Below are 27,560 nucleotides of genomic sequence, written 5' to 3' on the forward strand. Positions count from 1 at the left end.
CAAAGTTTAAGAATCCACATTGAAAGACATAATGAATTGAATAGTAAAAAGAAGTGCTATACAGTAGAAACTCAACACTCTTTGGCAGAGAGTAGAATTTGCTATAAGACGTATATCTTGGAACTTATCCAAGCATATTATTTACTGAAGTACAAAAAGAAATTTGGTCTATAGCAGGCTTAATTCCATAGGTGAGATAATAGCACCATGACTAACACATAGTATAGTTAAATATTGACGAGTCAAATATCTATTTTTCCACTAGGTACTTTGCTGGTTATTTATAACTTGAAGCTTCTGCTTAGTGGAGAACCTGAGTTGGATGTTAAAACTGACAAGGAAGATATACTGATGGCTGGAGCTCTTGAGGAGTGAGTAATATGATTGTTTGTCAGAACAGGTGTCAACAATGGCAGTGAGCTTGAGTTAGGAGCTCTACATCCTCGTTCCAGGTCAGGGGCCACCAGGCCTTGTCTCTAGAACAATTAATTTTACCCCAGTTACAGATGAAGTAAGTTAGGCTAGACAACTGATTCGCAAACCTGGCTGAGCCTCTGAGTGACGTAGGTAGCTTCTTGAGAAGTATAGGATCCTATCACATCCCAAATGTACTGAGTCAGAATCTCCAGATATCAAGCCTAGGAATCAATATTTCTCGTATGTTCCACAGGTGATTCAGAGGAATATGACTGAATGACAATTCAGAATGGCCCTATGAACTGTATACTTGCAGTTTATAAATAACTAAATGGACATTCATTTTTCTTGGCTATTGGGGATCCATAGGAAACAGAATTGAGAAAACAGTAGGGGGCATGGGTGAAAAACTGTGGAGAAATATGAAATAGTAATTAACCCTGGATTTCTCTAAAGTAACTTTGAATTTAAAACTTATTAGCTTGAGCCTATAGTCTCTTAGTGTCAGCATGCTAGAACTAGACGGGATTTATTTTCTTAACATCTTTATTGGAGTATAATTGCTTTACAGTGTTGTGTTAGTTTCTGCTGTGTAACAAAGTGAATCAGCTGTATGTATACATACATCCCCATATCCCCTCCCTCTTGTGTCTCCCTCCCACCCTCTCTATCCCACCCCTCTAGGTGGTCACAAAGCACTGAGCTGATCTCCCTGTGCTATGCAGCTGCTTCCCACTAGCTATGTATTTTACATTTGGTAGTGTATATATGTCAATGCTACTCTCTCACTTCGTCCCAGCTTACCCTCCCCCATCCCCATGTCCTCAAGTCCATTCTCTACATCTGTGTCTTTATTCCTGCCCTGGCCCTGGGTTCATCAGAATCATTTTGTTTGTTTGTTTGTTTTAGATTCCATATATATGTGTTAGCATATGGTATTTGTTTTTCTCTTTCTGACTTACTTCACTCTGTATGACAGACTCTAGGTCTATCCACCTCATGACAAATAACTCAATTTTGTTTCTTTTTATGGCTGAGTAGTATTCCATTGTATAGATGTGCCACATCTTCTTTATCCATTCATTTGCTGATGGACACTTAGGTTGCTTCCATGTCCTGGCTACTGTAAATAGAGCTGCAATGAACATTGTGGTACATGTCTCTTTTTGAATTATGGTTTTCTCAGGGTATATGCCCAATAGTGGGATTGCTGGGGCGTATGGTAGTTCTATTTTTAGTTTTTTAAGGAACCTCCATAGTGGCTGTATCAAATTACATTCCCAGCAACAGTGCAAGAGGGTTCCCTTTAGAGCTAGAAGGGATTTTAAAGGAATTTAATCTAGTCTGATTCATTTCGTGAACCACTGTGATGCAATAGAAATACAGTGAGAGCCAGATAGCCTCATCCACCAGAGGGCAGACAGCAGAAGCAAAAAGAACTACAGTCCTGCAGCCTGTGGAACAAAAACCACATTCACAGAAAGATAGACAAGATGAAAAGGCAGAGGACTATGTACCAGATGAAGGAACAAGATAAAACCCCAGAAAACAACTAAATGAAACAGAGATAGGCAATCTTCCAGAAAGAGAATTCAGAATAATGTTGGTGAAGATGATCTAGGACCTCGGAAAAAGAGTGGAGGCAAAGATCGAGAAGATGCAAGAAATGTTTAACAAAGATCTAGAAGAATTAAAAAACAAACAAACAGAGATGAACAACACAATAACTGAAATGAAAAATACACTAGAAGGAATCAATAACAGAGTAACTGAGGCAGAAGAACGGATAAGTGACTTGGAAGACAGAATGGGGGAATTCACTGCTGCAGAACACAATAAAGAAAAAAGAAAGAAAAGAAATGAAGAAAGCCTAAGAGACCTCTTAGGAGAAGAGAGAGAGAAAGGACCTGAGAAAATATTTGAAGAGATTATAGTCGAAAACTTCCCTAACATGGGAAAGGAAATAGCCACCCAAGTCCAGGAAGCGCAGAGAGTCCCATACAGGATAAGCCCAAGGAGAAACACGCCGAGAAGCACAGTAATTAAATTGGCAAAAATTAAAGACAAAGAAAAATTATTGAAAGCAGCAAGGGAAAAATGACAAATAACATACAAGAGAACTCCCATAAGGTTAACAGCTGATTTCTCAGCAGAAACTCTACAAGACAGAGGGAGTGGCATGATATACTTAAAGTGATGAAAGGGAAGAACCTGCAACCAAGATTACTCTACCCAGCAAGGATCTCATTCAGATTCGATGGAGAAATCAAAAGCTTTACGGACAAGCAAAAGCTAAGAGAATTCAGCACCACCAAACCAGCTTTACAGCAAATGCTAAAGGAACTTCCCTAGGCAGGAAACACAAGAGAAGGAAAACACCTACAATACCAAACACAAAACAGTTAAGAAAATGGTAATAGGAACATACATATTGATAACTACCTTAAATGTAAATGGATTAAATGCTCCAACCAAAAGACACAGGCTTGCTGAATGGATACAAAAACAAGACCCATATATGTGCTGTCTACAAGAGACCCACTTCAGACCTAGGGACACATACAGACTGAAAGTGAGGGGATAGAAAAAATATTCCATGCAAATGGAAATCAAAAGAAAGCTGGAATAGCAATACTCATATCAGATAAAATAGACTTTAAAGAATGTTACAAGAGACAAGGAAGGGCATTACATAATGATCAAGGGATCAATCCAAGGAGAAGATGTAACAATTATAAATATATATGCACCCAACATAGGAGCACCTCAATACATAAGGCAACTGCTAACAGCTCTAAAACAGGAAATCGCCGGTAACACAAAAATAGTGGAGGACGTTAACGCCTGACTTACACCAATGGACAGATCATCCAAACAGAAAATTAATAAGGAAACAAAAGCTTTAAATGACACAATAGACCAGATAGATTTAATTGTTTATAGGACATTCCATCCAAGAACAGCAGATTATACTTTCTTCTCAAGTGTGCACAGAACATTCTCCAGGATAGATCATATCTTGGGTCACAAATCAAGCCTCAGTAAATTTAAGAAAATTGAAATCATATCAAGCATCTTGTCTGACCACAATGCTATGAGATTAGAAATCAGTTACAGGGAGAAAAACGTAAAAAACACAAACACATGAAGGCTAAACAATATATTACTAAATAAGCAAGAGATCACTGAAGAAATCAAAGAGGAAATCAAAAAATACCTAGAGGCAAATGACAATGAAAACACGACGATCCAAAACGTATGGGATGCAGCAAAAGCAGTTCTAAGAGGGAAGTTTATAGCTATACAAGCCTACCTCAAGAAACAAGAAAAATCTCAAATAAACAATCTAATGTTAACCTAAAGGAATTAGAGAAAGAAAAACAAACAAAACCCAAAGTTAGTAGAAGGAAAGAAATCATAAAGATCAGAGCAGAAATAAATGAAATACAAACAAAGAAAACAATAGCAAAGATCAATAAAACTAAAAGCTGGTTCTTTGAGAAGATAAAATTGATAAACCATTAGCCAGACTGATCAAGAAAAAGAGGGAGAGGACTCAAATCAATAAAATTAGAAATGAAAAAGGAGAAGTTACAACAGACACGGCAGAAATACAAAGCATCCTAAGAGACTACTACAAGCAACTCTATGCCAATAAAATGGACAACTTGGAAGAAATGGACAAATTCTTAGAAAGGTATAAACTTCCAAGACTGAACCAGGAAGAAATAGAAAATATGAACAGACCAATCACAAGTAATGAAATTGAAACTGTGATTAAAAAATCTTCCAACAAACAAAAGTCCAGGACCAGATGGCTTCACAGGTGAATTCTATCAAACATTTAGAGAAGAGTTAACACCCATCCTTCTCAATCTCTTCCAAAAAATTGCAGAGGAAGGAAAACTTCCAAACTCATTCTATGAGGCCACCATCACCCTGATACCAAAACCAGACAAAGATACTACAAAAAAAGAAAATTACAGACCAATATCACTGATGAATACTGATGCAAAAATCCTCAACAAAATACTAGCAAACAGAATCCAACAGCACATTAAAAGGATCATACACCATGATCAAGTGGGATTTATCCCAGGGATGCAAGGATTCTTCAATATATGTAAAGCAATCAATGTGATACACCATATTAACAAATTGAAGGAGAAAAACCATATGATCATCTCAATAGATGCAGCAAAAGCTTTTGACAAAATTCAATACCGATTTATGATAAAAACTCTCCAGAAAGTGGGCATAGAGGGAACCTACCTCAACATAATAAAGGCCATATATGACAAACCCACAGCAAACATCATTCTCAATGGTTGAAAACTGAAAGCATTTCCTCTAAGATCAGGAACAAGACAAGGATGTCCACTCTCACCACTATTATTCAGCATAGTTTTGGAAGTCCTAGCCATGGCAATCAGAGAAGAAAAAGAAATAAAAGGAATACAAATTGGAAAAGAAGAAGTAAAACTGTCACTGTTTACAGATGACATGATGCTATACATAGAGAATCCTAAAGATGCCACCAGAAAACTACTAGAGCTAATCAATGAATTTGGTAAAGTTTCTGGATACAAAATTAATGCACAGAAATCTCTTGCACTCCTATACACTAATGATGAAAAATCTGAAAGAGAAATTAAGGAAACACCCCCATTTACCATTGCAACAAAAAGAATAAAATACCTAGGAATAAACCTACCTAAGGAGACAAAAACCTGTATGCAGAAAACTATAAGACACTGATGAAAGAAATTAAAGATGATACCAACAGATGGAGAGATATACCATGTTCTTGGATTGGAAGAATCAATTTTGTGAAAATGACTCTACTACCCAAAGCAATCTACAGATTCAATGCAATCCCTATCAACATACCAATGGCATTTTTTACAGAAGTAGAATAGAAAATCTGAAAATTTGTATGGAGACACAGAGGACCCCACGTAGCCAAAGTAATCCTGAGGGAAAAAAACGGAGCTGGAGGAATCAGACTCCCTGACTTCAGACTATACTACAAAGCTACAGTAATCTAGGCAATGTGGTACTGGCACAAAAACAGAAATATAGATCAATGCAACAGGATAGAAAGCCCAGAGAGAAACCCACGGACCTATGGTCAACTAATCTATGATAAAGGAGGCAAGGATATACAATGGAGAAAAGACAGTCTCTTCAATAAGTGGTACTGGGAAAACTGGACAGCTACATGTAAAAGAATGAAATGAGAACACTCCCTAACACCATACACAAAAATAAACTCAAAATGGATTAGAGACCTAAATGTAAGACCGGACACTATAAAACTCTTAGAGGAAAACGTAGGAAGAACACTCTTTGATATAAATCACAGCGAGATATTTTTTGATCCATCTCCTAGAGTAATGGAAATAAAAACAAAAATAAACAAATGGGACCTAATGAAACTTCAAAGCTTTTGCACAGCAAAGGAAACCATAAACAAGACGAAAAGACAACCCTCAGAATGGGAGAAAACATTTGCAAACGAATCAACGGACAAAGGATTAATCTCCAAAATATATAAACAGCTCATGCAGCTCAATATTAAAAAAACAAACAACCAATTCAAAAATGGGCAGAAGACCTAAATAGACATTTCTCCAAAGAAGACATACAGATGGCCAAGAGGCACATGAAAAGCTGCTCAACATCACTAACTGTTAGAGAAATGCAAATCAAAACTACACTGAGGTGTCACCTCACACCAATCAGAATGGGTATCATTAGAAGATCTACAAACAGCAAATGCTGGAGAGGGTGTGGAGAAAAGGGAACCCTCTTGCACTGTTGGTGGGAATGTAAATTGATGCAGCCATTATGGAGAACAGTATGGAGGTTCCTTAAAAAACTAAAAATAGAATTACCATATGACCCAGCAATTCCACTACTGGGCATATACCCAGAGAAAACCGTAATTCAAAAAGACACATGCACCCCAATGTTCATTGCAGCACTATTTACAAAGCCAGGTCATGGAAGCAACCTAAATGCCCATCGACAGACGAATGGATAAAGAAGTTGTGGTACATATATACAATGGAATATTACTCAGCCATAAAAAGGAACGAAATTGGGTCATTTGTAGAGACGCGGATGGATCTAGAGACTGTCATACCGAGTGAAGTAACTCAGAAAAGGAAGAATAAATATCGTATATTAACACATATATGTGGAATGTAGAAAATGGTATAGATGAACCGGTTTGCAGAGCGGAAATTGAGACACAGAAGTAGAGAAAAGATGTATGGACACCAAGGGGGGAAAGTGGTGGGGCTGGGGGGTGGTGGTGGGATGAACTGGGAGATTGTGATTGACGTGTATACACTGATGTGTGTAAAATGGATGACTGATAAGAACCTGCTGTTTAAAAAAATATATAAAATAAAATTTTAAAAAAAGAAAGAAATATAGTGATAGCCAAAATATGAACCACATATGTCATCGTAAATTTATTGGGAGCTACATTAAGAAAAGTAAAAAGAAACAGATGAAATTAATTTAATAATTTTTTAATAGATCTTCATTGGAGAATAATTGCTTCACAATACCGGGTTAGTTTCTGTTGCACAACGAAGCGAGTCAGCCATATGCATACACATGTCCGCATATCCCCTCCCCCTTGAGCCTCCCTCCCATCCTCCCTATCCCATCCCTGTAGGTCCCCACAAAGCACTGAGCTGTTCTCTCTGTGCTATGCTGCTGCTTCCCACCAACCAGCTATTTTACATTTGGTAGTGTATATATGTCGATGCTACTCTCACTTTGCCCCAGCTTCGCCTTCCCACCCCGTGTCATCAAGTCCATTCTCTATGTCCAGCTCTAGGTTCATCAGTACCATTTTTTTTTTTTAAGATTCCATATATATGCGTTAGCATATGGTATTCGTTTTTCTCTTTCTGACTTACTTCTCTCTGTATGGCAGTCTCTAGGTCCATCCACCTCACTACAAATAACTCAATTTCATTTCTTTTTATGGCTGAGTAATATTCCATTGTATATATGTGCGACATCTTCTTTATCCATTCATCTGTCGATGGACATTTTGGTTGGTTCCATGTCCTGGCTATTGTATATAGTGCTGCAATGAACATTGTGGTGCATGCCTCCTTTTAAATTATGGTTTTCTCAGGGTATATGCTCAGTAGTGGTATTGCTGGGTTATATGGTAGTTCCGTTTTTAGTTTGTTTTTTTTTTTAGTTTTTTAAGGAACCTCCATACTGTTTTCCATAGTGATTGTGTCAAATTTACATTCCCACCAACAGTGTAGGAGGGTTCCCTTTTCACCACACCCTTTCCAGCATTTATTGTTTCTAGCATTTTTGATAATGGCCATTTTGACCTGTGTGAGGTGATACCTCATTGTAGGTTTGATTTGCATTTCTCTAATAATTAGTGATGTTGAGCATCTTTTCATGTGCCTCTTGGCCATCTGTATGTCTTCCTTGGTGAAATGTCTATTTAGGTCTTCCACCCATATTTTAACTGGATTGTTTGTTTTTTTGATATTGATCTCCACGAGCTGTTTGTATATTTTGGAGATTAATCCTTTGTCTGTTGTTTCAGTTGCAAATATTTTCTCCCATTCTGAGGGTTGTCTTTTTGTCTTGTTTATGGTTTCCTTTGCTGTGCAAAAGCTTTTAAGTTTCATTAAGTCCTATTTGTTTATTTTCTTAAATTTCTGTTAATCTAGGAGATGGGTCAAAAAAGATCTTGTTGTGGTTTATGTCAAAGAGTGTTTTTTTAATGTTTTTTCCTCTAAAAGTTTTATAGTGTCTGGTCTCACATTTAAGTCTTTAATCCATTTGGAGTTTATTTTTCTGTATGGTGTTAGGTAGTGTTCTAATTTCATTCTTTTACATGTAGCTGTCCAGTTTTCCCAACACCACTTATTGAAGAGGCTGTCTTTTCTCCATTGTATGTTCTTGCCTCCTTTGTCGTAAATTAGGTGCCCATATGTGCGTGGGTTTATCTCTGGGCATTCTATCGTGTACCATTGATCTATATTTCTGTTTTTGTGCCAGTACCATAATGTCTTGATTACTGTAGCTTTGTGGTATAGTTTGAAGTCGGGGAGCCTGCTTCCTCCAACTCTGTTTTTCTTTCCCAAGATTGCTTTGGCTACTTGGGGTCTTTTGTGTTTCCATATGTATTGTAAGATTTTTTGTTCTAGTTCTGTAAAAAATGACATTGGTAATTTGATAGGGATTGCACTGAATCTGTAGATTGCTATGGGTAGTAGAGTCATTTTCACAATATTGATTCTTCCAATCCAAGAACATGGTATATTTCTCCATCTGTTTATGTCATCTTTGATTTCTTTCCTCAGTGTCTTGTAGTTTTCTGAGTACAGGTCTTTCACCTCCTTAGGTAGGTTTATTCCTTGGTATTTTATTATTTTTGTTGCAGTGGTAAATGGGAGTGTTTCCTTAATTTCTTTTTCTGAGTTTTCGTTGCTGGTGTACAAGAATGCCAGAGATTTCTGTGCATTAGTTTTGTGTCCTGCAACCTTAACAAAATTCATTGATTAGTTCAAGTAGCTCTCTGGTGGCATCTTTAGGATTTTCTATGTATAGTGTCATGTCATCAGCAAATAGTGACAGTTTTACTTCTTCTTTTCCAATTTGTATTCCTTTTATTTCTTTTTCTTCTCTGATAGCTGTGGCTAGGACTTCCAAAACTGTGTTGAATAAGAGTGGCGAGAGTGGGCATTCTTGTCTTTTTCCTGATCCTATTGGAAATGCTTTCCATTTTTCACCATTGAGTATAATGCTAGCTGTGGGTTTGTCATATATGGCCTTTATTATGTTGAGGTAGTTTCCCTCTATGCCTGTTTTCTGGAGGGTTTTCATCATAAATGGGTGTTGGATTTGGCAAAGTTTTTTCTGCATCTATTGAGATGATCCTATGGTTTTCATTCTTCAATTTGTTAATATGGTGTATCACATTGATTGATTTGCGTATATTGAAGAATCCTTGCATCCCTGGGATAAGTCCCACTTGATCATGGTGTATGATCCTTTTAATGTGCTGTTGGATTCTGTTTGCTAGTATTTTGTTGAGGATTTTTGCATCTATGTTCATCAGTGATATTGATGTATAATTTTCTTTTTGTTTGATATCTTTGACTGGCTTTGGTATCAGGGTGATGGTGGTCTCGTAGAATGGGTTTGGGAATGTTCCTTCCTCCACAATTTTTTGGAAGAGTTTGAGAAGGATGGGTGTTAGCTCTCTCTAAATGTTTGATAGAATTCGCCTGTGAAGCCATCTTGTCCTGGACTTTTAATCACAGTTTCAATTTCATTACTTGTGATTGGTCTGTTCATATTTTCTAATTCTTCCTGGTTCAGTCTTGGAAATTTGTACCTTTCCAAGAATTTGTCCATTTCTTTGTGGTTGTCCATTTTATTGGCATATAGTTGTTTGTAGTAGTCTCTTATAATCCTTTGTATTTCTCCAGTGTCAGTTGTGATTTCTCCTTTTTCATTTCTAATTTTATTGATTTGCATTCCTCTCCCTTTTTTTCTTGATGAGTCTGGCTAAGGGTTTATCAAGTTTGTTTATCTTCTCAAAGAACCAGCTTTTAGTTTCATTGATCTTTGCTATTGTTTTCTTTGTTTCTATTTCATTTAATTCTGCTCTGATCTTTATGATTCCTTTCCTTCTACTGACTTTTGGTTTTCTTTGTTCTTCTTTCTGTATTTGTTTTAAGTGCAGGGTTAGATTGTGTATTTGATATTTTTGTTGTTTCTTGAGGTGAGATTGAATTGCCATAAACTTCCCTCTTAGAACTGCTTTTGCTGCGTCCCATAGGTTTTGGGTTGTCGTGTTTTCGTTGTCATTTGTTTCTATGTATTTTTTAATTTCTTCTTTGATTTCTTTGGTGATCTCTTGGTTATTTAGTAGCACACTGTTTAGCCTCCATGTATTTGTGTTTTTTACAGTTATTTTCCTGTAATTGATTTCCAGTCTCATAGCATTGTGGTCAGAAAAGGTGCCTGATATGATTTCAATTTTCTTAAATATTCCGAGGCTTGATTTGTGACCCAAAACATGATCTATCCTGGAGAATGTTCCATGTGCACTAGAGAAGAAAGTGTATTCTGCCACTTTGGGGTGGAATGTTCTATAAATATCAATTAGATGTATCTGGTCTATTGTATCATTTAAAGCTTGTGTTTCCGTATTTATTTTCTGTTTGGATGATCTGTCCATTGGTGTAAGTGGGGTGTTAAAGTCCCCTACTATTTTTGTGTTACTGTCAATTTCTCCTTTAATGGTTGTCAGCATTTGCCTTATGTATTGAGGTGCTCCTCTGTTGGGTGCATAAACATTTATAATTGTTATATCTTCTTCTTTCATTGAGCCTTTGATCAATGTGTGGTGTCCCTCTGTATCTCTTGTAGCAGTCTTTATTTTAAAGTCTATTTTATCTGATACAAGTATTGCTACTCCAGCTTTCTTTTGATTTGCGTTTGCATGGAATATCGTTTTCCATCCCTTCACTTTCAGTCTGTATGTGTCCCTAGGTGTGAAGTGGGTCTTTTATAGAGAGCATATATATGGGTCTTGTTGTTGTATCCATTGAGCAGTCTGTGTCTTTTGGCTGGGGCATTTAATCCATTTACATTCAAGGTTATTATCAATATGTATGTCCCTGTTACCATTTTCTTAATTGTTTTGGGTTTGTTTTTGTGGGTCTTTTTCTTCTCTTGTGTTTTCCGCTTAGAGAAGGTTCTTTAGCATTTGTTGTAAAGCTGGTTTGGTGGTGCTGAATTCTCTTAGCTTTTGCTTGTCTGAAAAGCTTTTGACTTCTACATCGAATCTGAATGAGACTCTTGCTAGGTAGTGTAATCTTGGTTGTAGGCTTTTCTCTTTCATCACTTCAAGAATATCCTGCCACTCCCTTCTGGCTTGCAGAATCTCCACTGAAAAATCAGCTGATAACCTTATGGGGATTCCTTTGTATATTATTTTTTGTTTTTCCCTTGCTGCTTTTAATACTTTTTCTTTGAATTTAACTTTTGTTAGTTTGATTAATATGTGTCTTGGTGTGTTTTTCCTAGGGTTTCTCCTGTATGGGACTTTCTGTGCTTCCCAGACTTGGGTGACTATTTCTTTTCCCATGTTAGGGAAGTTTTCAACTATAATCTCTTCAAATATTTTCTCAGTCCCTTTCTTTTTCTCTTTTCTTCTGGGACCCCTATAATTTGAATGTTGGTGCGTTTAGTGTTGTCCCTGAGGTCTCTGAGATTGTCTGCAATTCATTTCATTTTTTTTTTCTTTATTCTGCTCCTTGGCAGTTATTTCCACCATTTTGTCATCCAGCTCACTTATTCCTTCTGCCTCAGTTATTCTGTTATTGATTCCTTCTAGTGTATTTTTCATTTCAGTTCACTGTGTTATTCATCTTTGTTTTTTTGTTCTTTAGTTCTTCTAGATCTTTGTTAAACATTTCTTGTATTTTTCTCAATCCGTGCTTCCATTCTATTTCCGAGATTCTGGATCACCTTTACTGTCATTACTCTGAATTCTTTTTCAGGTAGATTGCGTATTTCCTCTTCATTTATTTGGTCTTATAGGTTTTTACCTTGCTTCTTGCTTTGCTGTCTCATTTCTTTTTTTTTTTTTATGAGTGGGATTGTGTTCCTGTTTTATTGGTTGTTTGGCCTGAGGCTTCCAGCACTGGAGTTTGTAGGCTATTTGGTAGAGCTGGATCTTGGTGCTGAGATAAAGAACTTTGTGAGACCTCACTCCAATGAATATTCCCTGGGTCTGAGGTTCTCTGTTAGTCCAGTGGTTTGGACTCAGAGCTCCCACCACAGGAGCCATGTGGGGTGGCCAAAAAAAACAAAAATAGAACAATAACAAAGTAAAAAATGAAATTAGATTAGGAAGCTAAGAGATATAGAAAGAATGTAAAATAGAAAGAATGTAAAAATAAAAATATAGATGAGTCAGCAACCGGAAGGTACATCAGTACCACAGTAATAAAATAGAGGAGGAAGGAAAAGAAGAAAAAAAAGGGGGGGGGGCGGGGAAGGCCTTGGCTGTGGAGAGCGGGGCCTAAGCAAGGGTGAGGTTTGGTTGGTGGGTGGAGCTAATACTCAGGACCCACAGGGCTGGAAAAGGCCCTGGGGACTGTGGGGGGTGGGGCTTAGGCTCAAGGAACAGAAGGGGCCCAGGCGTGCCTCCCACCACTGGTCTCAGAGGTCAGGGGACCTCACCTGGGAGCTCAGCAGGCTTCCTGGGCTCGAGTGGGCAGAGTAAATGCCCTCCTCTCCTGCTTCTCTGGTCTGGGGTCTGGGAAGGCCCCTCCCACCTGCCTCTCCTGGTCTCCCCAGCCTCCCTCCTATGCCCCTAGGACCCCACGCGGCCTGGATGGGGCCTTGGTGGGGGGTACCGGCTTGGGAGCTCAGCAGGCTCCCTGGCCTGAGTGGGTCAGGCGATCGCCCTCTGCTCCTCTCCTGCTCTTCCTGGAGAGTCCCTCCCACCTGCCTCTCCTGATCTCCCTGGCCTCAGGGGCACCGATCTTGTCTGGCCTCCACTTCTCCTCCCGCCCCAGTCCCCCTGTGTCCTACTGGTTCACTCTGGGTCTCCTTGGACATCAGGGTCTCCTACCAGTGGCCGGCAGGCACCCTAGTTGTGGGGAGACACTAACTCCGTGTCTTCCCACACCTCCATCTTGACTCCTCCCCCCAATAATGTTTTTATTTAATCTAGTATATATAAAATATTATAATTTCAATTTCTGTATGCAGAATATTGAGACATTTTACATTGTTTTTTTTCCATTCTAAATCTTTGAAATCCAGTGTGTGTTTTACACATATACCACATATCAATTTGGACTAGTGCCCAATAGCCACACATGGCCAGTAGCTACTGTATTGGACGGTGCAGCTTTAGACTAAGATATTGAGACCCAAGTAAACACATCAGCTTAGACAACTTCTTTTTCTTTTTCCTTAGAGGTGAAATTTTGAAAGTTCTTTTACCAGTTAGAGAATTTAACATTTGATAACCTACTTTAGATTAGCTTTTCTGTATTTTTCTAATTTATATTTTTTCTCATCTCATTCTGACATGTGGAATTCTTAATTTACACAGAAATGGAGGTTTTTTTCCTTTTGGAAAAAAATATCCGGCCTAATTACTGTTCTGCAATTGCTGGGAACCCTTTTGCCAACATTAATGTGCCGATGTCAGAAAGGAGGCCCAGAGTTGTTACTGGCAACTCCATTACTGTGTCCTCCTTTTCTTGCTGGCCTTGTCCTCTGCTTAACAGCTGGTTCCAAAAACAATATCTTATACTATTTAAAAGCTTTGAGCTCAAATTTTCCAAAAGTTATCTCTCAGAGTGCCTTGGCGTTTCAACACTAGCATCAGGAAACAATACATTATTAGAGGAATAATTTGACAGCTAATTCTTTGGGAAAAATTCTTACTGTTTCCAGATTGTTTAATGAAGCCAGAAGCTTCTTAAAGCATTTAGGCAGTTAATTACAAAGTAAAGAAAATGGATCAGACCCAGGACATGTACAATTGACATGGAACATTGTTCACATTGGAATTTTTTGTTTGTTTGACTTTTCAACAAATATTTTCACACTTTAATCACAAGAGAAGTTTTTTTAAAGACAAGGATGGGGTTTTATGAGGAAGGATTATTGTAAAGAGGAGGCATAATTTCTATACCAAAGATGCTGTACATTTCATGGCTTCTGATGTGAGCACCTTGATGGTGCCAAGAAGGGACAGCAGTACCTCCTCCTGGGGATGGGGTAATAATGCCACTGTAGTTTTCTCCTCTAAAAAGTCAGTGGATTCTGACAATAACACCTAATTCCTCTTCACTAAGGGACTAGAAAAACATTAACTCTTAAGGCTGAAAGAATACATCTAGTCCCAAGGTGGATCTTTTTCTGATTCCTTTTCCATTTATGACTTCTGATCTTTGAACTTCTAATCAGGTACAGTTTACATAATCTTGGTTTCAAGAACAAGTGGTTTGTAATATAACAACTTTTTTACCGTTTCTTTTTCTTCTGGCTATTGTATCCCCTCAAAGCCATTGGGCATGATTTGACATCTGTCCAAAACAAGTTTCAAACCTTCCAACTGTGTAATTTTCACCTTTAGTCTTAGATGGTGTGCTCCTGCTGATTCTGAAAATAATTTAATTTTCTACATAGGAATAGGAAAATGCAGGCTTTCAGACTTTGGTTTGGCCTCAGAGAAGAGGTTTCCTGGTATTATTTACTTTCTTCCAATTTTGTTTATTGTAAAATCAAAAGTAAAACAATATTTTTTAACTTTTTAAGGAAAAGAATTTCTATATCATAATTGATTATTTTTTAAAATTTATTTATTTATTCATTTATTTAATTTTTGGCTGCATTGGGTGTTTGCTGCTGCACGCGGGCTTTCTCTAGTTGCTGAGAGTGGGGGCTACTCTTCGTTGCAGTGCGCGGGCTTCTCATTGTGGTGGCTTCTCTTGTTGCGGAGCATGGGCTCTAGGCGTGCAGGCCTCAGTAGTTGTGGCACATGGGCTCAGTAGTTGTGGCTCGCGGGCTCTAGAGCACAGGCTCAGTAGTTGTGGCGCACGGACTTAGTTGCTCTGCGGCATGTGGGATCCTCCTGGACCAGGGCTCGAACCCGTGTCCCCTGCACTGGCAGGCAGATTCTTAACCACTGCGCCACCAGGAAAGCCTCTCATAATTGATTATTAATTTATTATTCCAGTCTAGTGTTTTTTAAGTGCAGTTTCTCATTTTTTCTTTTTTCATTTATGATTTGCTTCTAAACTTTATTCTAAGTTATACAGTCTTAATAAGCCTCATTTCATAATGATTTCTTGATAAGTGACCACTGAACTGATTCGTCATAATTTATGTAACAATTCCTGTATTTTTGGACATTGACATTGGTCTCAGTGTTTCACATTATTTGTGGATGATGTTGGAATAAACATATTCATACAGATAGAGTTTTTTATTTTTTGAATTATTTTCTTAAGACAGAGTCCCAGGATGGGAACCAGTGAGTCAAAGGGTCTGAACTTTGATATAGTTCTTGTGAATATTTGGTATCAGTTTTAAACTTAGGAATCAAAACCCTTTATCGTTCTGCTTTGGGCTGAGGCTCTAAGAGCAGTAATCTGACCATTGGCAGGGCTTTGTCTCAAGATGACAATAAGCTCATGAAAATTTCATTAGGAGTGATGTTTAAGCACAGGGCAGTGGCATGTGCTTTGGCAATGTCAGTCTAAAGACAACCTGTTTTCACTTAAATTAAAAAAAATTGTATGTAGATAGATAACAGTCATCTCAGAATTTCAGAATGCAGGTGAGGCAGAAGTTTGCATTTAATGTGTGATATATCAAACTGCAGTTTGAATCTGTGACTGTGGTATGTGGAGAGTGCCAGGGAAGCGTACAGAGGTTCCAGGGTAACATGCAGAAAGTGAGTTGTATCTGCAGGGAAAGAATCATGTTGAATTATATCATGTTAAACTTAGTTCCCAGAAAGGGAAGAAGATGATATGAAACATAGCTTTGTAAGAAATCAGAAGAAAATCAAGAGTTTGGAACAAAATGGAGGTGCAGGGGAGGGCTGAGAATACTGAATATTAAAGAAATAAAAGTGGACTAATAACAGAAAACAAGATGTTTCTTTAGGGCCTGCTTAGACAATTTTTGTTTATTAGTTTATGTTGTGTTAATTTTTGGAACTCTGAACCAAGTCGCACACCTCAAACCTTTGTAACTTTTCTCCCCACGAAGTTGTATTTTTTTCCTTTGAAGTAGTCCATTTGTGCAAAACAGAATCAAGTTAATCCATTTTCTCCTTCTCACTGGTGCCTGTTAGTAACCTTCAATCACAGTCATACAAATTATTGAAATTTAGAGTCATTTTCAAAGGTCCTGTATTGATAGAGTGCAGTGGGACTAAGCAAATGGAAGATGACAGGCTGGTGGAGGGTTTTAAAATGAGTCAGTGCCCATCACTACCTCATTATGTGGTTAGTATAAATTGTCATCTGCAAAATCTGCAGGGTTGTAATTCTACTTCGGCATTCCTTACTCAGAGAGTTTATGTAGATGCCAGGTGTGGAATTATAATTCTGTAATTCGGATGTTTTAAATTTCATTCATAAGACATACAGCTTTTTTATGTGGATACTGGTATGGAATTATAATTTCATAACTGAGATTTTGAAATTTCATGTAAGATATGCCAGTGAATCCTGGATCCATGTATTAGTTTTCTTTATTCTCTCCTATATCTCACTCTTCCTTGTTTACCTGATGGTCCATCACCTGTTCCAGGGGCATTAATCTTTGGGGCAGAGGGTGGAGTGTGTATGAAGGGAGGGGCTTCAAGTAGTACACAAATATTAATTTATTGAAAACTATTCAAACCTGCATAAACACACAGATCAGAGTAATAGTGTTTCCGCATTCTCCACACCAGTTCCTTAGTCTCTCTTCTTCTATAGAAATAATTCTGCAAGTTGAGTTTTTAAATATATCATCTAGTTTTTTTTCTAGTAATTGTCAGTTTATATTAGATTTAACTCAGACATTTTTCTTCTTAACCTCTTATTTCGAAATAATTTAGACTTTTCAGAAGGGTTGCAAAGATAATACAAAGAATTCCAGTATACTATGCACTCTGATTCCACAAATGTTATTTTACCGCACTTGCTTTATCTTTCAACCTCTCTCTCTTCCTCTCGTTATATGGATCCATGGATTCTCTCTTATTCTCTTTATTCCATCACTGTCAATATGAATTTTGTGTCTAAAGTTGTCCTAGATTTGGCTCTGGCTAGTAGGAGCCTGTTTAAGCTGAATCTTATGTTCTTTTCACGTCACCATCATTTTTGAACATTTCTGTACTTGCTGGAACCACAAGATGTTCCAGGCTCATATTATACTCCTATTTCCCCTGTCTGCAATAAGCCATTTCTCCAAGGAACCCTGGTTCCCTTTAGTAGGTAATGCTATATTTCATTTTAAAAGATCACTCTTTTAAAGATGGTATACTTAATTTTTGAAATAGCTGTATACTGATCAATTACTGTATGTTGGTATATAACAATTTTGCATAATATTCAGTTACTATACACTATAATATAATGTATAACATGATATTATACATCAACACTCTCCTATTGATGGGACTTCAGTTTTTTCACCCTTTTAACAATGCTGATCTTTATACTTATATTTTGAGGCACATGCACAAGTATTGATATTTCTTTAGTATTCTCAGAAAAAATATTGCCAGATTAAGTGGTGGTAATTTTAAATTTAAATAGTGCTAAAGTATTGTGTGAAATGCTTAAATTTTCTATGCACCCAACCAATGGTCTGAGTTTTCTTAATGCCCTGATTCTTACCAAGAATTTATATAATCAATCTTTAAAATTTTGCCAGGTAGCAAACGATCAGAACCTAGGCAAAAGTCAGGGAACAGATTTTTCTTCACAGCCCTGAGAAAAACCAACTATGGTGACATCTTCATCTCACACTTCTAGCCTCTAGAACTGTGAGACAATGAATTTTTGTTGTTATAAAAAAATTTAGCGGGTAGATTAAATATTTCTCTGAACTCTAGTTTTCTCCTAATTATTGACAAAATTGACTATATTTTCATGTTTTTTGAACACTTACTTTGCTGCCATAATTTGCTTGTGTGTTTTGCTTATATTTCTATTATGTAGTTTTTCTTGTTGACTTATAGGAATATTTAATTTAGTCTGGCTATTAATACTTTGGGTGTTAAATATGCAGAAAATATTTTCCTCCAGTCTGACACTTGTCCTTTTTTTAATTGAGATAATTGTAGACTTACATGAAGTTATAAGAAATAATACAGAGAGAGGCCTTGTGCCCTTTACCCAGCTTTCCCAGTGTTGGCATTTTGCAAAACTATAGTGCAATATTCCAACCAGGATATTGACATGGATACAGTCCACCAACTTTGATGCAAATCCATCAATGAATCAGCACAAGGATCCTTCCTTTTGCTTTTTATAAATAACGCATACCTCCTTTTCTCTCTCCCCACTTGACTTTTAACATTGTTAATATTGTCCTTTGTCTTACAGATATTTTTGATTTTTTGAGGTCAATTCTGTCAATGTTTTCCTTTCTGTGCTTCTTACTTTTGCATTCTAAACTCAGAAAGTCCTTCCTCAGCCAAATGTGTTTTTTCTTATAATCTCTTTTAACATTTGTAGTTTATTTCTGTATAGCCTTTTAATCCATCTGGAATTTGTTTTTGAAGTGTGTGCACATGGGGAAGGATACATTAATTTCATGTTTTCCTCATGGATATAGCATTTCTAAAATAGTCTAGCCTTTCTACTTATTTGAAATGCATTGTCAATATAAACTAGATTTCCACCATATATGGATCTGATTCTAGACAATCTGTTCCTTTTCAGTGATATAATTTTTTATTCCTGCCCCATTAGAATTTCTAAATTGCTATAGCCCTTATAATCTGTTTTGTTATTTGGTAAGGGAAGTACCCCTAAACTCTTTTTTAAATTGTCTATGCTTGTAGATGTTCTTTTCTATATGAATTTTTAAAATAAGCTTTTTAAGTTTTATTATAAAAAATTCTTGGCGTTTTGATTGATAGTCCGTTGAATTTATAGATTAATTGGGGGAGAACTAGCATATTTATCTTTTGGTTCTTATTCCTGTCTTCTATTATATAGCTGAGTGGAGTTTTATAACAGCATAATATATCAAACTAATTAAGAACAGAGCTTTGGTAGTGAGACTGTCTTAGTTCAATTTATACTTCTACCTCCTATGTCATCATGGGGAAGGTAGTTAACCTCACAGAGCCTCAATTTACTCATTTGAGAATGGTAATAATAATAATAGTGTTATATCACAGGTTGTTGTGAAGACTAAGCAATATATGATGTAAAAAGTGCTTAAAACACTTCTTGGCACATAGTTCATACCCCATAAATGTTAGCTATTATTATTTCTTCATATAGCTCTTGTACATTTTTTTTTTGAGATTTTGAATTTTATTTTATTTATTTTTTTATACAGCAGGTTCTTATTAGTTATCTATTTTATACATATTAGTGTATATATGTCAATCCCAATCTCCCAATTCATCACACCACCACCCCCTCCCCCCAGCTTTCCCCCTTGGTGTCCATATGTCTGTTCTCTACATCTGTGTCTCAATTTCTGCCCTGCAAACTGGTTCATCTGTACCATTTTTCTAGGCTCCACATATATGCGTTAATATACGATATTTGTTTTTCTCTTTCTGACTTACTTCACTCTGTATGACAGTCTCTAGATCCATCCACGTCTCTACAAATGACCCAATTTCTTTCCTTTTTAGGGCTGAGTAATACTCCATTGTATATATGTACCACATCTTCTTTATCCATTTGTCTGTCGATGGGCATTTAGGTTGCTTCCATGACCTGGCTATTGTAAATAGTGCTGCAATGAACATTGGGGTGCATGTGTCTTTTTGAATTATGGTTTTCTCTGGGTATATGCCCAGTAGTAGGATTGCTGGGTCACGTGGTAATTCTATTTTTACTTTTTTAAGGAACCACCGTACTGTTCTCCATAGTGGCTGTATCAATTTACATTCCCACCAACAGTGCAAGAGTCTTCCCTTTTCTCCACACCCTCTCCAGCATTTGTTGTTTGTAGATTTTCTGATGATGGCCATTCTAACAGGAGTGAGGTGATACCTCATTGTAGTTTTGATTTGCATTTCTCTAATGATTAGTGATGTTGAGCAGCTTTTCATGTGCCTCTTGGCCATCTGTATGTCTTCTCTGGAGAAATGTCTATTTAGGTCTTCCAGCCATTTTTGGATTGGGTTGTTTGCTTTTTTAATATTGAGCTGCATGAGCTGTTTATATATTTTGGAGATTAATGCTTTGTCCATTGATTCGTTTGCAAATATTTTCTCCCATTCTGAGGGTTGTCTTTTCATCTTGTTTATAGTTTCTTTGCTGTGCAAAAACTTTTAAGTTTCATTAGGTCCCATTTGTTTATTTTTGTTTTTATTTCCATTACTCTGGGAGGGGGATCAAAAAAGATCTTGCAGTGATTTATATCAAAGAGTGTTCTTCCTATGTTTTTCTCTAAAAGTTTTATAGTGTCCGGTCTTACATTTAGGTCCCTAATCCATTTTGAGTTTATTTTTGTGTATGGTGTTAGGGAGTGTTCTCATTTCATTCTTTTACATGTAGCTGTCCAATTTTCCCAGCACCACCTATTGAAGAGACTGTCTTTTCTCCATTGTATATCCTTGCCTCCTTTATCATAGATTAGTTGACCATAGGTGCGTGGGTTTACCTCTGGGCTTTCTATCCCGTTCCATTGATCTATATTTCTGTTTTTGTGCCAGTACCATATTGTCTTGATTACTGTAGCTTTGTAGTATAGTCTGAAGTCAGAGAGTCTGATTCCTCCAGCTCCATTTTTTTCCCTCAAGATTGCTTTGGCTATTCGGGGTCTTTTGTGTCTCCATACAAATTTGAAGATTATTTGTTCTAGTTCTGTAAAAAATGCCATTGGTAATTTGATAGAAATTACATTGAATCTGTAGATTGTTTTGGGTAGTACAGTCATTTTCACAATATTGATTCTTCCCATCCAAGAACATGGTATATCTCTCCATCTGTTTGTGTCATCTTTGATTTCTTTCATCAGTGTCTTTTAGTTTTTTGAGTACAGGTCTTTTACCTCCTTAGGTAGGTTTATTCCTAGGTATTTTATTCTTTTTTTGCAGTGGTAATTGGGAGTGTTTCCTTAAGTTCTCTTTCAGATATTTCATCATTAGTGTATAGGAATGCAAGAGACTTCTGTGCATTAATTTTGTATCCTGCAGCTTTACCAAATGCATTGGTTAGCTCTAGTAGTTTTCTGGTGGCATCTTTAGGATTCTCTATGTATAGTATCATGTCATCTGCAAACAGTGAGTTTTAGTTCTCCTTTTCCAATTTGTATTCCTTTTATTTCTTTTTCTTCTCTGATTGCTGTGGCTTGGACTTCCAAAACTATGTTGAATAATAGTGGTGAGAATGGGCATCCTTGTGTTGTTCCTGATCTTAAAGGAAATGCTTCCAGTTTTTCACCATTGAGAATGATGTTTGCTGTGGGTTTGTCGTATATGGCCTTTATTATGTTGAGGTAGGTTTCTTGGTTGTTGTTTCTTGAGGTAGGATTGTATTGCTATAAACTTCCCTCCTAGAACTGCTTTGCTGCATCCCATAGGTTTTGGATCGTCATGTTTTTGTTGTAATTTGTCTCTAGGTATTTTTTGATTTCCTCTTTGATTTCCTCAGTGATCTCTTGGTTATTCAGTAAAGTATTGTTTAGCCTCCATGTGTTTGTGTTTTTTACGTTTTTTTCCCTGTAATTGATTTCTAATCTCATAGCGTTGTGGTCAGAAAAGATGCTTGGTATGATTTCAATTTTCTTAAATTTACTGAGGCTTGATTTGTGACCCAAGATATGATCTATCCTGGAGAATGTTCCATGTGCACTTGAGAAGAAAGTGTAATCTGCTGTTTTTTGATGGAATGTCTTATAAATATCAATTAAATCTATCTGGTCTATTTTGTCATTTAAAGCTTGTGTTTCCTTATTTATTTTCTGCCTGGATGATCTGTCCATTGTTGTAAATGAGGTGTTAACGTCCCCCACTATTATTGTGTTACTGTCGATTTCCTGTTTTAGAGCTGTTAGCAGTTGCCTTATGTATTGAGGTGCTCATATGTTGGGTGCATATATATTTATAATTGTTGTATCTTCTTCTTGAATTGATCCCTTGATCATTGTGTAGTGTCCTTCCTTGCCTCTTGTAACATTGTTTATTTTAATGTCTGTTTTATCTGATATGAGTATTGCTACTCCAGCTTTCTTTGGATTTCCATTTGCATGGAATATCTTTTTCCATCACCTACTTTCAGTCTGTATGTGTCCCTAGGTCTGAAGTGGGTCTCTTGTAGACAGCATATATATGGATCTTGTTTTTGTATCCATTCAGCGAGCCTGTGTCTTTTGGTTGGATCATTTAATCCATTCACGTTTAAGGTAGTTATCGATATGTATGTTCTTATTACCATTTTTTAATTGTTTTGGGTTTATTTTTGTAGGTCGTTTTCTTCTTGTGTTTCCCACTTAGAGAAGTTCCTTTAGCATTTGTTGTAGAGCTGGTTTGGTGGTGCTGAATTCTCTTAGCTTTTGCTTGTCTGTATAGCTTTTGATTTCTCCATTGAATCTGAATGAGATCCTTGCTGGGTACAGTAATCTTGGTTGTAGGTTCTTCCCTTTCATCACTTTAAATATGTCATGCCACTGCCTTCTGGCTTGTAGAGTTTCTTCTGAGAAATCAGCTGTTAACCTTATGGGAGTTCCCTTGTGTCTTATTTGTCATTTTTCCCTTGTTGCTTTCAATAATTTTTCTTTGTCTTTAATTTTTGTCAGTTTGATTACTATGTGTCTCAGCGTGTTTCTCCTTGGTTTATCTTGTATGGGACTCTCTGCACTTCCTGGACTTGCGTGTCTATTTCCTTTCCATGTTAGGGAAGTTGTCGACTATAATCTCTTCAAATATTTTCTCGGGTCCTTTCTCTCTCTCTTCTTCTTCTAGGACCCCTGTAGTGCGATTGTTGTTGCGTTTAATGTTGTCCCAGATGTCTCTTAGGCTGTCTTCATTTCTTTTCATTCTTTTTTTTAAAATTAATTAATTAATTAATTTATAGCTGTGTTGGGTCTTCGTTTCTGTGCGAGGGCTTTCTCTAATTGTGGCAAGTGGGGGCCACTCTTCATCGCAGTGCATGGGCCTCTCACTATCGCGGCCTCTCTTGTTGTGGAGCACAGGCTCCAGACGCGCAGGCTCAGTAATTGTGGCTCACGGGCCCAGTTGCTCCGCGGCATGTGGGATCTTCCCAGACCAGGGCTCGAACCCGTGTCCCCTGCATTGGCAGGCAGATTCTCAACCACTGCGCCACCAGGGAAGCCCCATTCTTTTTTCTTTATTCAGTTATGCAGTGGTGAATTCCACCATTCTGTCTTCCAGGTCACTTATCCGTTCTTCTGCGTCAGTTATTCTGCTATTGATTCCTTCTAGTGTATTTTTCATTTCAGTTATTCTATTGTTCATCTCTGTTTGTTTGCTTTTTAGTTCTTCTAGGTCTTTGTTAAACATTTCTTGCATCTTCTTGATCTTTGCCTCCATCCTTTTTCCGAGGTCCTGGATCATCTTCACTATCATTATTCTGAGTTCTTTTTCTGGAAGGTTGCCTGTCTCCACTTCATTTAGTTGTTTTTCTGGGGCTTTATCTTGTTCCTTCATCTGGTACATAGTCCTCTGCCTTTTCATCTTGTCTATCTTTCTGTGAATTTGGTTTTTATTCCACTGGCTGCAGGATTGTAGTTCTTCTTGCTTCTGCTGTCTGCCCTCTGGTAGATGAGGCTATCTACGAGGATAGTGCAAGTTTCCTGATGGGAGGGACTGGTGGTGGGTAGAGCTGGGTGTTGGTCTGGTGGGCAGAGCTCAGTAAAACCTTAATCTGCTTGTCTGCTGATGGGTGGGGCTGGGTTCCCTCCCTGTAGGTTGTTTGGCCTGAGGCGATTCAACACTGGAGCCTACCCAGGCCCTTTAGTGGGGCTAATGGCAGATTCTCGGGGAGCTCACGCCAAGGAGTACTTCCCAGAATTTCTGCTGCCAGTGACCTTGTCCCTGCAGTGAGCCACAGCCACCCCTCGCCTCTGCAGGAGACCCTCTAACACTAGCAGGTAAGTCTGGTTCAGTCTCCTATGGAGTCACTGCTCCTTCCCCCTGGGTCCTGATGTGCCCACTACTTTGTGTGTGCCCTCCAAGAGTGGAGTCTCTTTTTCCCCCAGTCCTGTTGAAATCTTGCAATCAAATCCCGCTAGCCTTCAAAGTCTGATTCTCTAGGAATTCCTTCTCCCGTTGCTGGACCCCCAGGTTTGCAAGCATGACGTTGGTCTCAGAACCTTCACTCCAGTGGGTGGACTTCTGTGGTATAAGTGTTCTCCAGTTTGTGAGTCACCCACCCAGCAGTTATGGCATTTGCTTTTATTGTGATTGCGCCCCTCCTACCGTCTCATTGTGGCTTCTCCTTTGTCTTTGGATGTGGGGTATCTTTTTTGGTGACTTCCAGTGTCTTCCTGTGGATAATTGTTCAGCAGTTAGTTGTGATTCTGGTGGTCTTGCAAGAGAGATTGAGAGCACGTCTTTCTACTCCGCTATCTTGAACCAATCTTCTTTTGTATATTTCTTGTTACGTTTATGCATAGGTATTTTGTGACTCTTCTTGGCATGCAAATAAGACTTTTTTTTCTCCATTTCTTTTTTGAATTATTTATTTATTAGTGTACAGTTGGGAATGCCATTGACTTTTTCCCTGTTGATTTTATTTTTTTTAATTTTTAAAATATTTTATTTATATACTTATTTATTTGGTTGTGCCGGGTCATAGTTGCAGTAGGCAGGCTCCTAGTTGCGGCTCATGGGCTCCTTAGTTGCAGCTCGCTGGCTTCTTAGTTATGGCATGCAAACTCTTAGTTGTGGCACGCCTTTGGGTTCTAGTTCCCTGACCAGTGATCGAATCTGGGCCCTCTGCATTGGGAGCTCAGAGTCTTAACTACTGCGCCACCAGGGAAGTCCCTGCTCATTGATTTTATATCTCAACATTTACTGAACCGTTTTAATATAATAGTTTTCAGTTAAATTTTCTATATAGTTTTTATTTTCAAATAGTGTTGGTTTTGTCTTCATTTCTGTTACTTATACTTATTTCTGTTTTTCCTGTTTTAACTAATTAGCTAGTTAAATAGAAGTGGTAATAGCAGGCATGCTTTTTTATCTTGTTTTTGTCTCAGTGGGGTTCTTTTACGTTTGGCCATTAGGTGTGATACTTGTTCTAGTTATTCTTCCTTCAAATCAATGTCTTTTGTCAAACTGAGGAAGTCAGTTATTCCTAGTTTACTGAGTACCTTTTATTTATTTTTCACATCAGGAAATGGGTATTAAATTTTAGGCAATGCTTTCTGATATCTGTTGAGGTTATTTAGTTTTGTTTTTCTCCTTTAATCTGTTAAAACAGTGTATTATTATATTAGAGTTTATGATGTGGAACCATCCTTGCATTGCCCAAATAAACCCAACTAGTTTATGATGTATTATTCACTGTGTTGATTTTGCTAGTATTTTATTTAATATTTTTTGCTTTTATGTTTACACATGAGACTGGCTATAATTATGCTTTTATTATCCTTGTCTTATTTAGTATTGGTGTATAGACTATAGTAGAATGAGTTGTGAAGTATTTTACCTCTTTTATTGATTTGGAAGTGTTTATATAAAATGAATCATTAGTTTACCTATAGGTTTGGTAGAAGTTCCCTGAAAAATCTGTGGTCCTGTTACTTCCTTTTTACGTTAAATACTTTTCAATTGTGTTATAACTGTTAATCTATTCAAATTTTAAAATTCTTGGGCCAAATTTATCATTTATAACGTCTTATAAAAATATTCATTTTATTTAGATTTTCAAATTTGTTGATATGGTGTTTTACAGAAAATATTCTTATAAAATTTCTATTTTCCTCAAATCTTATAGTTGTGTTCACTTTTACTTCTTTTTTAAAATTTTATTTTATTTATTTATTTTTTGGCTGTGTTGGGTCTTTGTTGCTGTGCACGGGCTTTCTCTAGTTGTGGCGAGCGGGGGCTACTCTTCATTGCTGTGCATGGGCTTCTCACTGTGATGGCTTCTCTTGTTGCAGAGCACAGGGTCTAGGTGCACATGCTTCAGTAGTTGTGGCTCGCAGGCTCTAGAGCGCAGGCTCAGTAGTTGTGGCGCATGGGCTTAGTTGCTCCGCAGCATGTGGGATCTTCCTGGAGCAGGGCTTGTACCCATGTCCCCTACGTTGGCAGGCAGATTCTTAACCACTGCACCACCAGGGAAGGCCCACTTTTACTTCTTTTATCATGTAGTTATGCCATCTCTTTTTCTTGGCTAGAGATATTTAATTGTTTCAACTGTCTTTAAAAATAAAACAATTTTGGATTCTTTTTATTAAGTCCATTAGGTTTATGTTAATTTTATATTTAAAAAATTTTTTTACATATTTTTTGCATTTATTTCCCTTCTTTCTATTTCCTTGAGGTGTGTATTTTATCTGTTCACTTTCAATCTCATTTTCTTTTTTTCAAATTAATTTTAATTTTAATTTTTTTTAATAGATCTTTATTAGAGTATAATTGCTTCATTTTCTAATCTAAACAATTAAGGCTCTTATTTACCCCCTGCATATGGCTGTATTGTGCAGATTTCAAAATGTAGAACTATCATTGTTGCTTATTTTTAAATAATTTATAAATTCCATTTTATTTCCTCTTTAGCTCAAAAATTATTTTTAAAAATATTTAAAAAATCTACAAGGGGTATTTTGGGGCATATCAAATATCCTTTTTCTTCTTGTTCTAATTTTATAATATGGTGATCAGAGAATGTAGCCTGTATTATATCTGGTCTTTGAAATCTGCTGAGATTTTCTTGTTATCTAATGTTTTAAACATTGGAAAAAATGTGACACTCTGATAAGGTGAGATTCTGATACATCAAGCTTTCAAATTAAGTTATTCAAACCTTCCATATCTTTTTTCCCCCCTTAATCCCTCAATTTCTGAGAGAAGTGTGTTAGAATCTCTTAAGTGCCTATAAATATGTCCATGTTTCTTGTACTTCTATTAGTATTTGCTGTATATGTTTCTGAGTCATTAGATTTGTGGCACATATCTCATTTTGCTTAAGTGAACCTTTTATTAATTTAAAATATCCCTTTAGGTTCCAGCTAATGCTTTCCAATAACTTTGTTTTTACTTTTGTCTAATATTAACCTATGCTCTCTTTCTTTTTGTTAACTTTTTCTTACTCTATGTTTTACCACTGCTTTACTTACAACAGTGTTATTTTGTTTTTGGTCTGCCTCATATAAGTGTTATAAAACTAGATTTCCTGCTCAGTCTAAGTGCATCTATCTTTTAATAGGAAATTTGTCTA

General features: G+C 37.1%; 1 protein-coding gene across 1 annotated transcript in view; it reads left to right on the forward strand.

Annotated features, from left to right (window-relative positions):
* MORC1 (MORC family CW-type zinc finger 1) overlaps nt 1-27,560 on the forward strand; it is a 190,483-nt gene that overhangs the window by 26,284 nt on the left and 136,639 nt on the right. Inside the window, 1 exon segment of the mRNA XM_068545672.1 lies at nt 266-371. Within this exon segment, the coding sequence (XP_068401773.1) occupies nt 266-371 (106 nt within the window).

This window comes from Eschrichtius robustus, chromosome 6, assembly GCF_028021215.1.
Source record: "Eschrichtius robustus isolate mEscRob2 chromosome 6, mEscRob2.pri, whole genome shotgun sequence".
Taxonomy (NCBI): Eukaryota; Metazoa; Chordata; class Mammalia; order Artiodactyla; family Eschrichtiidae; genus Eschrichtius; species Eschrichtius robustus.